This window comes from Drosophila miranda (genome assembly GCF_003369915.1).
Source record: "Drosophila miranda strain MSH22 chromosome Y unlocalized genomic scaffold, D.miranda_PacBio2.1 Contig_Y1_pilon, whole genome shotgun sequence".
In the NCBI taxonomy this organism is placed as follows: Eukaryota; Metazoa; Arthropoda; class Insecta; order Diptera; family Drosophilidae; genus Drosophila; species Drosophila miranda.
The window spans coordinates 26,460,650-26,473,460 of record NW_022881603.1 but is presented as its reverse complement, the minus strand read 5'-3'; the positions used below and the strand labels follow the sequence as shown (position 1 = coordinate 26,473,460).

General features: G+C 51.7%; 1 protein-coding gene across 1 annotated transcript; it reads left to right on the top strand.

Moving 5' to 3' along the window:
• Positions 1–1,792: 1,792 nt before the first annotated feature.
• LOC117190934 lies at positions 1,793–12,574 on the top strand. The gene is made up of 2 exons (XM_033395933.1): positions 1,793–2,247; positions 11,963–12,574. Exons 1-2 carry the CDS (start codon positions 1,828–1,830, stop codon positions 12,440–12,442), a joined length of 900 nt encoding a protein of 299 aa, XP_033251824.1. The 5' UTR covers positions 1,793–1,827; the 3' UTR covers positions 12,443–12,574.
• The last annotated feature ends 237 nt before the right edge of the window (positions 12,575–12,811 follow it).

The following is a 12,811-nucleotide window of genomic DNA, read 5'->3' as shown; positions in this document are numbered from 1 at the left end:
TACTCTAAGCAAAGCCGGCTATACTACGTGTGTGTTAGAGAGAGACAGGGCGAGAAAAAATGAAATTGTTTTCTTGATGCTGGCTCTAATAATAATACGATCCAATTCAGATTCTGTAGTCTAAAAGATACAGTCATTCTCTACGATTCTGCGTTTTTGGTTTTCTCGTATCGTTAAAATTTTGGATGCCACAGATTTTCGTCCTTTGTGGGGGCGGAAGTGGGCGGTGCGAAGTTTTGAAATATTTTTGTAGCAGTGACATATCACAGAAGTCTGGATCCAAAACATCGTTTCTCTAGCTCTTATAGTCTTTGAGCGCTAGGCGCTGAAGGGGACGGACAGACGGACGGACAGACAGACATGGCTCAATCGACTCGGCTATTGATGCTGATCAAGAATATATATACTTTAAGGGGTCGGAAACGATTCCTTCTGGACGTTACACACATCCACTTTTACCACAAATTTAATAAAACCCAATACTCATTTTGAGTATCGGGTATAATCAGTCTGAGCGTGACGTCGGGGGCACGTAGCCAGTGCAAATTGATTTGTTCCTTTTGGCTATAAAAATGATCTGATCTGATTCAGATTCAGCAATCTGATAGATATGATCATTATCTATGATTCTGCGTTTTTAGTTTTCTCGTATTCTCAATATTGTGGATGCAACTGATTTTCGTCCTTTGTGGGGGCGGAAGGGGGTGGGGCGAAATTTTGAGATATACGTTTTAAAGTGAGATATAACAGGAGTGCGGATACCAAATTTGGTTACTCTAGCCTTTATAGTCTCTGAGATTTGTGAATATCCCCAGATTTTCATCCTTTGCGGGGGCGGAAGAGGGTGTGGCGAAATTTTGAAACAAACTCGTCCCGGTCCGATATATAAGGAGTGTGGATACCAAATTTGGTTGCTCTAGCTTTTATAGTCTATGAGATCTAGGCGCTAATGTTTTACTCTAAGCAAAGCCGGCTATGCTACGTGTGTGTTAGAGAGAGATAGGGCGAGAAAAAATGAAATTGTTTTCTTGATGCTGGCTATTGTGGATGCCACAGATTTTCGTCCTTTGTGGGGGCGGAAGTGTGCGGGGCAAAGTTTTGAAATATTTTTGTAGCAGTGACATATCACAGAAGTCTGGATCCAAAACATCGTTGCTCTAGCTCTTATAGTCTTTGAGCACTAGGCGCTAATAGAGACGGACAAACGGACAGACAGACATGGCTCAATAGACTCGGCTATTGATGCTGATCAAGAATATATATACTTTATGGGGTCGGAAACGATTCCTTCTGGACGTTACACACATCCACTTTTACCACAAATCTAATATACCCCAATACTCATTTTGAGTATCGGGTATAAAAATTACAATATGAAAAGGAATGATGACAATTACACACCAATACGAGGGCACACACGCGCGCAGTGGATGGGGCGAAAACGAAGCGAAAACTTGTCGAGGTCGAGCATAATCACACACAGACACAGTGAAGCAACCATCACATGAATACATATGCACACGCAAACACACAAGAACTCATGGGGCCAAAAAAAAGCACCTGCAATTGATAATGGGGCGATATGGTAAAAGCCAAGCAACTAAAGCGCAAGGTGTCCAATTAGATCATTCAACATATCAATTGGCTTGTTTTACATTTTTTCTGGAGGTGGAGTTGCCATGACGTTACACTTCCATACACACACAATGAAGTGGAAGTGTGGAAGTCAATGAAGCAAGCCAAGCATCAGCAGCGGGCAGAAGCGCCATGCAGGAAGGCCTCGAAGCCGCAGTCCTGTGCTCAAAATGCTCACAGAGCACCAAGAGCATGAGCATGGACAAAGAGCAGCAGACAACGACAGTCTGGAAGAAGGATGCCGCGACGCAAACGGAGCCGTGGCGTAGGCTAAGCCAGCCACTGGTGGATCCGGGTCCCCCCCCCTCCCGCCACGCGACCAAGGCAGCCAAAAGGCGCCAACGCAACCAGGAGGCCGCAGAAGAAAGCCCCGTTGCGGCGAGAGGAAAAACCTACAGCGAGGTGCTGGCCCTGGTTACCCGGAGAGAAGACGGTCAGCTTCAGGACCTGAGTACGAGCGTCAACAAGGTCCGCCGTACCGCAAATGGTAACCTGCTCCTCGAGCTGAACAGAGGCGATAAAGAAAGCGCAACAAGGATTAAGGAGAGCCTCGAATCGGTACTGGATGGAGTAGCGGAGGTACGAGCCCTTTCCGAAGACACGAGGACGAGGGTGCTAGCGATCAGCGACCTGGACCCGCTAGTAACCGCGGAGGACCTTGTCAAGGCCTTAGCGGAACAATTTGCCATCAAAGCCGACTCGGTGAATGTGAGAAGCCTACGCCCATCATACCGGGACACCCAGACTGCCGTAATTGGACTGCCGAGCAAGGATGCTCAAGTGGTCCTCGGCAAGGGCAAGGTCAAGGTGGGATGGACGGTATGTAAGATCAAGGAGAAGGACTCGCAGCCTAGGTGCTACAAGTGCTTGGAGATTGGGCACATTGCGCCAAACTGCCATAGTGCGGTGGACCGAACTGGGTGCTGCATTCGCTGCGGCGTCGATGGGCACAAGATAGCAGACTGTCCAAACAAGGCAACCTGCTTCGTCTGCGCCGGGAAAGGCCGAGAGGACAGAGGCCATCAATCGGGAAGCCGGCAGTGTCCCTTCTCGAAGCTAGGAGAGGTAGCCGGAACAAGAGGATGGAAGTGATCCAGCTCAATCTGAATCACTGTAGGGCCGCACAGGACCTGCTCCTGCAGACGGTGAGGGAACTCAAATCGGACCTGGCCATACTCAGCGAGCCGTACAAATCAGGTGACAACGAATCCTGGGCGACCGACAGAACAGAGATGCCCTGTGGGCATGTGGAGGCGATCCCTGCAAACTCAGCAATGTGCTGGCAGGAGACGGATTTGTGCGCGCGAGAGCTGGCAACCTATGGGTATACAGCTGCTACCTAGCGCCCAGTCTACCCCTCGAGTCCTTCGCCCGAATCATTGAGGAACTAGCTGAAGACGCAAGAAACCGCGGGGCAGTCCTAATCGCCGGGGACCTCAACGCGTGGGCACACGAGTGGGGCTGTCAAGTCACCAACGCAAGAGGCCGAATCCTGCTAGAAACTTTAGCATCGCTAGACCTAGCGCTGCTGAACGAGGGCTCCCAGCAAACCTTCTGCAGGGGTAGCGCTGGGTCAATCATTGACCTCGCGAGCCCTTCGCAGCTGCGCAATGCAAGGTGGCGAATAGGAGACGTGTACAAGCGCGAGGAGCAAAGCCTACATCGTGGACACGCTCAACACCAGCGCTCTGGCTAGAAGCCTCGAGACGTGGGAGGCCCTCGGGGACACAAGTGCCAACGAATCGGCCAACCAGCTCGCCTTGCGAATGGAGGAGGACTGTGACAGGAGCATGAGACAGCGGAAGCCATTCATGCGGCACCACGAGCCAATCGTGTGGTGGAACGCCGACATCGACAGGCTCCGGACAATGTGTCTAAGGGCCAGACGAGCTATGCAGAGAGCGCGACGCACGACTCGGTTCGTCACATCGCATGAGGAGTATAGGACCGCCAGGAAGGCACTGAAGCATGCAATTCGGAGCAGCAAGCGGGAATGCTTTCTCCAGCTCTGCGACACAGCGGAACAAGACCCCTGGGGCAGGGCTTACAACATCGTTATGAAGCGGCTAAGTGCCGGGAGCAAGGCGCCAACGGACCCCAGCACCCTCGAGGACATAGTGCACACCCTGTTCCCCAGTGAGCAACAGAGGCGTCCAGGCCCCTTAGAAAGCGACGCACCGATCACGGGCATCGAAATGATCACGGAAGCGGAGATCCGGGAAGCCGGTAGGAGCCTGCCCAGCAAAAAAGCCCCAGGCCCGGATGCAATCCCAAATAGGGCTTTAAAACTGGCATTGGCACTACAGCCATCCGCCTTCGCCGAGGTCTTCAATAAGTGTCTGCTAGAAGGTACCTTCCCCGATAGGTGGAAGATTCAAAAGCTACTGCTGCTCAACAAGCCAGGGAAACCACCAGGCGAGCCTTCCTCGTACAGACCAATTTGTCTCCTGGACAACGCGGGGAAGGTATGCGAAAAGCTCATTGCACGTAGGCTCAGCCGTGCCATTGAAGATGCCGGCGGCTTGTCGCCCAACCAGTAATGCTTCCGGAAAGGCAGATCAACCCTGGATGCCATTGGCATAGTCACCAACATAGCGGAGAATGCAATAAGTGGGACCCGCTGGAGAGCGGGCCAAAAGCAGTACTGCCTGCTGGTTACCCTGGATATAAAAAACGCTTTCAACTCTGCGGACTGGGGTAAAACGATGGAAGCCCTACGGAGGCTACGGATCCAGGAATACCTCCTGAGAATAGTGGACAGCTACCTCAGTGAGAGGGTGCTGCTGTACGAGACGAGCGAAGGGATAAGATCATATAGAGTGACTGCTGGAGTCCCGCAGGGGTCGGTGCTGGGGCCGCTCCTGTGGAATACGATGTATGATGGGTCGTCGGGTTTGCCGATGACGTCGCCATCGTAGTGGTAGCCAAGGACCTTGCAGCAGTTGAAGCAGCTGCAAACGGGGCAATCCGTGCCGTGGAGACGTGGCTCGCCATAGCTGGATTACAGCTGGCGGCCCAAGAGAACGAGGCTGTTCTGATTAGCAGCAGGAAGAAGGTGGAGACGGCCCGAGTGTCGGTCGGCGGACACGACATTACTTCGCAAAGGGCTCTTAAATACCTAGGAGTAATGCTGGACACTAGGCTTTCATTTAGAGAGCACTTGGAGTACGCCAACACAAAGGCCGCACAGACTTGCCGAGCACTCTCGCGAATCCTGCTCAACACCAGCGGGCCAAAGCAAGCAAGGAGGAAGCTGATCACCAGCGTCGTCTCCTCTCAGCTCCTGTATGCTGCCGCAGTGTGGTCCAAAGCGACGAAGGTGCCGAGCTATATGCGAGGAGTCGAAGCAACGCACCGCTTATGTGCCTTCAGGATCGCCTGCTCGTTTAGAACCATATCTGACGACGCAGCACTGGTCATCGCGGGACTAGTCCCAATAGCAGAGCAAGCGAGGGAAAGGGCCGAGGTGTACGAGCTATCTAGCAGGGACACCCACAATCCTCCCACCGGAGTCGAGAGAGAATCACCCAGGCACGAGACCGTCAGTAGGTGGCAGATGAAGTGGGATTCCTCGACTAAAGGACGCTGGACCCACCAGCTGATTCCGGATACCAAGCTGTGGTTGGAGAGGAAGCACGGACAGGTGGACTTCCACCTCACTCAGATGCTGAGCGGCCACGGATGCTTCAGATCGTACCTGAAGCGGTTTGGACACGAAACGGAGGACTGGTGCCCATCATGTGGTCGAGGTATCGTGGAGGACGCTCACCACGTCTTCTTTGAATGCCACCGTTTCGAGTACGAGAGGCGCCAGCTAGAGGATGAGCTAGCCACCAGCATTAGCGTCGGAGGGATCGTGCCGCTCATGGTAGCGAATCCCAAGGCGTGGGATGCCACCACTAGGTTCGCCACCACTATAATGCGGGTACTACGGAGAGCGGAGAGGGAAAGGAAAGTGTCGGAGGAGTAAGGAGGAACGGCTGTGCGAAGCAATGCTTTGCGGCCGTACCGCATAGCTACGCCCCATTACCCCACCAAAAAACCACAGTCCCAGACCCCACAACTAGTTGCTAACCCTATATAAGATCTAGTATTAAAGCATAATAAAAGTCATAGAATACAAAAAAAAAAAAACAAAAAAAAAAACACAGAAGTCCCACCACACCCTCATCCCCAGCATAGCATGCTGGGTTGAAAGGAAGCACGGCCAGGTGGATTTCTACCTTACCCAGGCACTGAGCGGACATGGCTGCTTCCGCGGCTACCTCAAGCGCTTCGGCCACGAGACAGAGGACTGGTGCCCCGAGTGTGGCACAGGCATAGAGTAGGACGCTCGCCACGTCCTCTTCGACTGCCACAGGTTTGACCTCGAGCGTCAGACATTGGAGACAGCAGCAGGGTCTAGGGTCAGCACCGAGACTCTGGTGCCGCTGATGCTGGCAGACCCGAAGGTGTGGGAAGCGGCCGCGGAGTTCGCCTCTAGCGTGATGCGAACGCTTAGGTCCTTGGAGAGAAGGCGGAAGGAGCAGACGAAGTAGGTGTCCACGCCACTGCGAAGCAATGCTTTGCGGCAGTACCGCAGTCCGCGGGGCCCCTAGTCCCAACAGTACTCTTGTCCGTTAAATTAAGTTAAATATAAATTGTATAGTATATATTATAGAGCAAATAAATAAGTATATGAATATATAAAAAAAAAAAACACATAAGTCCCATCCGGGAGTTCCATCCATCCACCCATACGATGCCTTTGCTTTACTTTGGACTCCTGGTCCAAGCAGACCGTGTCCAAACCCAAGAAGGTCGTCAATCAGGATTTTAAAGCAATCTGCCATGGCTAAATTAATTTGGGGTTTGTCACTCAAACTCCAACTCACTCATAACACTCACGAAGCTCCCGGGGTGAGTTTCTCTCCTCCTCCCACCGGCTCAAGATGGATGTCTATTTTCCTGATCAGAGCAACAGCTGCTGACCAGGGCTACAAGACGGCGATAGCCTACTCATCGCAGGCGTGTCCCACCGTCAGAGGGCGCTGCTATGTAGCACGTAGAGGAAGACGAGCACCGGCAGATGGCGCTGCATCTTACATCCTAGAAGTATACCACGACTTCTCGGTCCCCTCACCTAGGGTCTATAGGATGTGGCAAAGTGTAACTGATGGGGATATTTAGAGGCTCACACTGCACATCGGCGCTTTCTGAGGCCATCGGGTACACAACGGGTCCCGGATCTGTCCTCCTGCCAACCCCAGCGCTACGGCGGCGTAACCTTTAACGGGAGGCTGGCTCCCGAGAAAGGGCGGTATAACCCCAGCGACTATCGTCTGGATGAAATTCCCGGCCATCGCGGGATGCCCAGGATAAGCCTTTATAGTGGACCCATCGGTGCCATAGGCGCCTTGGTAGGTACTATACCGCCCGTAACACCGAGACCAGTAAGGTGTTACGTACGACTGTGGGCTGACGGCGTCGGCATTCTATGACCTGAGTAGGCAGGCTGAACCCCTGTTGAAATGGCTCATAGGTTAATGTCTCCACCGCCCCCGGTCTCGTTAAAACCTTGGCAGGCCTCGTTTAACGCTTCCTGGCCGTCCCACTATGGTGGTTGCGTAGGCTTGGTTGATTCATATCCCAACTAGCACCGATCTGGCTCTGAACCCTGGTGCTCATAAGGCCCAGGGTCAACCCTCGCATGGACCTCACTCCACGGAAAGACACCTGTTCGGAGCAGAACCCAGCCGATTAGCTGCTTGCCAAATAGCACCTAATTCTTGGCCCTCAGCCGCTTATTTTGTTTGTTACTTATGTCTATGTCACTCATTTGTTTGTTAAAGCTCTGCGCTTGCTTGCCCTGCTAAACGCTCTCTGCCAGCTCGCTCTTCGCTATCTCCGCTTTGCGTCTGCCTACCGACGTCAGCCGAGCGAAGCTGCGCTTTGCGATCGGAGCAGGATCGACATTCGTTAGCCCTAGAAAATTTTCGGCGGTTAAGCACAATTCGGTGCTAAAACACACTTACATACACCTACATACGTCGCGACAATTCGGTCAGTGCAGTGCGGTAGGCAGTGCAGCGAACTCACTAATACACACAAGCGGAGTACAAAGCGGAATCGGACAGCTCGCACAGCCGCACAGCTAAAGGCATTAGCTGTAATCCCTTTGCTTGCGGTTCCCACGTTTATACGTATACAGGGTGTCTTTTTCGGTCGTGCTGAGTGACTCTTTTAAAACCTCAACATGGCAGCACCTGAGCCTACCAATGTCGCGAACGCAGCAATGCCGAGTGATGTAGATTTCTACAAGCACAAGGCCGAGTCCATCGCGCGCCAACTAAAGGCCATGGATCGCTTTCTCACCAAGGAAGAGCTTGCCGAGTTAGATGAGGCAGAACTTCAAGCTCGCTAAGAGCAGATCGAGCGAATGAATGCGGATTTCGATGCCGCTCAAACGAGCCTTGAAAGGCTGGATTTCCTGCAGTTAGCCCATGATGCCCGGCTGGACTTTTCGAATGTTTATGTCAAGGTTAGGTCCAGGCTGTCGCGGGAGTTGATGGCTGCTCGCACTGTAAATGTTGCCAATTCAACGGCTCGGCATACTCTCGAGGGGAATTCGTCGCTGTTCGCCTATAATAGTATAGGCCGTTCTCGAATGCCCGAGTTGCAGCTTCCGCGATTCGGTGGGAGCTACATGGATTGGCCAGAATTCCACGCGATGTTTTCGACAATGGTGCACAAAGACCATCGTATACCAATCATCGAAAAGTTCCAATATCTTCGTGGATGTCTAGATGGTGCTGCGCTGGATACGATTCGTTCCTTGGAACTTTCTGAGGAGAATTACGACAAGGCGTTGAATTTACTAATGTTGCGATTCGATAATAAACTGTTACATTTTCAGGCACACGTCAAGGCTATTTTCGGGCTGCAAGGGGTGGAGAAGGGCTCTGCTATCGGCTTGCGCGCGCTCAGCGATAAAATCAATTCGCACTTGCGTGCACTTCAGACCTTGGCGACCCCGCAGGAGATTTCCGATGGGTTGCTGATCTTCATCATAGGCACGAAATTGGACCACAAGACCAAGGAGAAATGGGAAGAGAACTTGCCGACGTCAGGATTGCCTCGGTGGTCAAGCATGGCCTCATTCTTGGAAGCAAGATGTCGGATGCTGGAAAATTTGGGATCGGCTATGGTAACAATTCCTAGCCAGCAGGTGGGAGAAAGTAAACCTAGCACCCTAATCACCTCCTTTAACGATCATAATAGCTCAACATGCAAGTATTGCAAATCCTCCGATCACTACATATCCCGATGCCAGACATTTATAGATCTCCCTGTTTTTTCTCGATACAAGGAGGTGAAGAAGCGCCATTTATGGCTAAACTGCCTCAACAAAGGCCATTCATTGCAACGCTGCAAGTCAGGGGCATGTAGAAATTGCCAAGCCAAGCATCACACACTGCTCCACATGCAGTCGGGCGCTGACGCTGAGTTGCCGTCGCCGAGCACGGAATCGACCCAGCATGATCCTGCAAGTGCCCTAGTAGCAAGCAAATATATTAGCCCTCCCCCCTCGAGTCAAAAATCTCTGCCTAGCCAAAACGTGCTGCTAGCTACAGCAATCGTATATGTCAGGGGCCGTTTTGGATCGCTTATTCCATGTCGTGCCATTTTAGATTCCGCTTCTCAGGTTAACTTTATAACATCGAGACTCGCCAATCAGCTGCAGTTAGATCCTCACCCGTCTCACGTTAAAATCGCCGGTATTGGAGAGTCAATTCTACCATCCAGCAAGGCTGTGGACATCGTCCTGCAATCTCAAGACGAAAGCTATCGCGGTTTCCTCTCTGCAATTATCACTGCCTCAATCACAGGAATGCAGCCTAACTTCGGCCTAGACGCAAAGGATTGGCCAATGCCAAATAATCTAAAACTGGCTGATCCTAATTTCGCCAAGCCCCAGCGTGTCGATCTGTTGATAGGTGCTGGTTTGTTTTTCGAATTAAAGTGCGTTGGACAGATTCGACTGTCAGACCAATTGCCAACATTGCAGAAGACGAAACTTGGCTGGATAGTGTCAGGAAGTATTAAAAACTCTGAGAAAGCCCGTGCGGCGCTAGCAGCCGTTGAAGATCCCTCTGTCATCTCCGCTTGCGAGACTAATTTGTGCGATATTGTAAGGCGGTTTTGGGAAGTCGATGGAGATTATTCGCCCTCGTCAATTTCGGAGGAAGATGTTCATTGCGAACAGCATTTCGTCACAAACTGCATTCGCCTAGAGTCCGGAGCTTACTCCGTGCGTTTGCCAACCAAATTCAGTCTAGAGGAATTAGGAGAATCGTATCAGCAGGCGCTACGTAGATTTCTCAATTTGGAGAGGAAGCTAGCAAAAAATGCACAGCTTAAGGCAAAATATATGGAGTTTCTCCAGGAGTATCGTGATTTAGGACACATGTCGCCAGCCTCGCGGCAGTCAGACCTCCCGCAGTACTTCTTGACTCACCATTGCGTCCACAAGCAGGATAGTACAACCACCAAATTACGCGTAGTGTTCGATGGATCTGCCAAAACAGCGTCTGGAGTATCACTGAATGATGCGCTAATGGCTGGACCCACCATCCAACCTAAAATTCTGATAACTCTGCTTCGTTTCCGCTTTTCTAAAGTCGCCTTGTGTGGCGATATCTGCAAAATGTACAGCTGTGTACGCGTTTCCCATCCCGATACGCACGTGCAGTGCATCCTATGGCGCAATGACCCGAAGGAGGAGATTCAGGTGTTCAAGTTGGAGACTGTTACTTACGGAACCAAACCTGCCGCTTTCTTAGCAATTCGTGCTATGCATCAATTGGCAAATGATGAAGAGTTGCGTTTTCCGCTTGGCGCTGATGTTGTTCGAAGAGATTTCTATGTCGATGATCTCATATCTGGAGGGGACAGCATGGATTCTGTCATCAAGATTCGTCAGCAGGTAAAGGAGCTACTTTCGAAAGGATGTTTTCCCATACGTAAATGGTGTTCCAATGAACCCGCTGCTTTGGAAGGCGTATCGGAGGCGGATCGCGAAAAGTTCCTTACCTTTCATGACGGGACTGAAGTAACCAAGGCGCTTGGTCTAGTTTGGGATCCCACCACGGACAATCTTCTGTTTAGCTTCGCTCACGTCGGAACCGCTGCAGGCCCAATATGGAAGCGTTCGGTCCTGTCTACACTAGCTAGGTTCTACGATCCTCTAGGGCTCATCTCTCCCATCATCACAAAAGCTAAAATATTTATGCAGTCGCTATGGAACGAAAGCCTAAAGTTGAATTGGGACGAAAGCCTGCCCCAGGATCTACATACGACTTGGATTGAGCTGACCTCGCAGTTGTCGATGGTTAAAAACTTTAAGTTTCCACGTTACGTGCTTCGGCAGCAAGCCAGATTAGAAATGCACGCGTTTTGTGATGCGAGCCAAGCAGCATATGGCGCCTGTGTATGCATGCGTTCGGAAGCTCTTGGCATTGTGCAAAGTCATCTCTTATGCTCTAAATCCAGAGTCGCGCCCTTGAAAAGTATGACTATCCCCAAGCTTGAGCTGTCCGCTGCCCTCGTATTAGCCGAACTAGTGTCCACCATAGTTAAGGGATTATCAGCTCCATGCCAAATACATTGCTGGTCGGATTCGTCCATAGCCCTTGCCTGGATTCGAGAATCACCATTGAATTTTAATATATTTGTTTCTAATCGAGTTCAGCGGATTCAGGAGCTCACCGCTGGAATGACTTGGCATCACGTGCCCACAAAGTTGAATCCTGCCGACATCATATCACGTGGATCCACGCCCGCTGAATTAATGGATAGCAGCCTTTGGATCTCTGGACCACCATTCTTGCGTCTTGAGAGCTCAGAGTGGCCTGCAGGCTTGCAATTGCCGACCGATGTACCAGAACGTCGTCATGCAGCATTGGTTGTTTCAAACGAAAGGGATGTATCGTACGATTGCAAATTTCAAAACTCATTCGGATCCATGCAGCGCGTCTTTGCTTACATATATCGATTCTACATTCTCAAGGACAAAGGCATAGCGCGGTCGAAGGGTCAACTTACCGTAATCGACATCAAAAATGGTACGCATTTGCTCATAAGGGCAATACAGCAGCAACAATTTTCGGAAGATATAAGGGCCCTCGCCAGCAAACAGGCCCTACCCCAAAAAAGCACGATGGCCTCACTGAATCCATTTCTGGATAGCTTTGGATTGCTGCGTGTTGGAGGCCGCCTCCAAAATGCCGAATTGGACTACGACGCGAAGCACCCGATCCCGCTTCCTAAGGGACCCTCGAGGACGAGGGTGCTAGCGATCAGCGACCTGGACCCGCTAGTAACCGCGGAGGACCTTGTCAAGGCCTTAGCGGAACAATTTGCCATCAAAGCCGACTCGGTGAATGTGAGAAGCCTACGCCCATCATACCGGGACACCCAGACTGCCGTAATTGGACTGCCGAGCAAGGATGCTCAAGTGGTCCTCGGCAAGGGCAAGGTCAAGGTGGGATGGACGGTATGTAAGATCAAGGAGAAGGACTCGCAGCCTAGGTGCTACAAGTGCTTGGAGATTGGGCACATTGCGCCAAACTGCCATAGTGCGGTGGACCGAACTGGGTGCTGCATTCGCTGCGGCGTCGATGGGCACAAGATAGCAGACTGTCCAAACAAGGCAACCTGCTTCGTCTGCGCCGGGAAAGGCCGAGAGGACAGAGGCCATCAATCGGGAAGCCGGCAGTGTCCCTTCTCGAAGCTAGGAGAGGTAGCCGGAACAAGAGGATGGAAGTGATCCAGCTCAATCTGAATCACTGTAGGGCCGCACAGGACCTGCTCCTGCAGACGGTGAGAGAACTCAAATCGGCCCTGGCCATACTCAGCGAGCCGTACAAATCAGGTGACAACGAATCCTGGGCGACCGACAGAACAGAGATGCCCTGTGGGCATGTGGAGGCGATCCCTGCAAACTCAGCAATGTGCTGGCAGGAGACGGATTTGTGCGCGCGAGAGCTGGCAACCTATGGGTATACAGCTGCTACCTAGCGCCCAGTCTACCCCTCGAGTCCTTCGCCCGAATCATTGAGGAACTAGCTGAAGACGCAAGAAACCGCGGGGCAGTCCTAATCGCCGGGGACCTCAACGCGTGGGCACACGAGTGGGG

What these genes read in the sequence shown, in the direction of transcription:
- LOC117190934 (XM_033395933.1), top strand. Translation starts at nt 1,828, where the DNA reads ATGAGCATGGACAAAGAGCAGCAGACAACGACAGTCTGGAAGAAGGAT. An exon ending in CCGAAGACACGAGGACGAGG is followed by an intron (nt 2,248 to 11,962) that starts GTGCTAGCGATC and finishes TCGAGGACGAGG; the next exon opens with GTGCTAGCGATCAGCGACCT.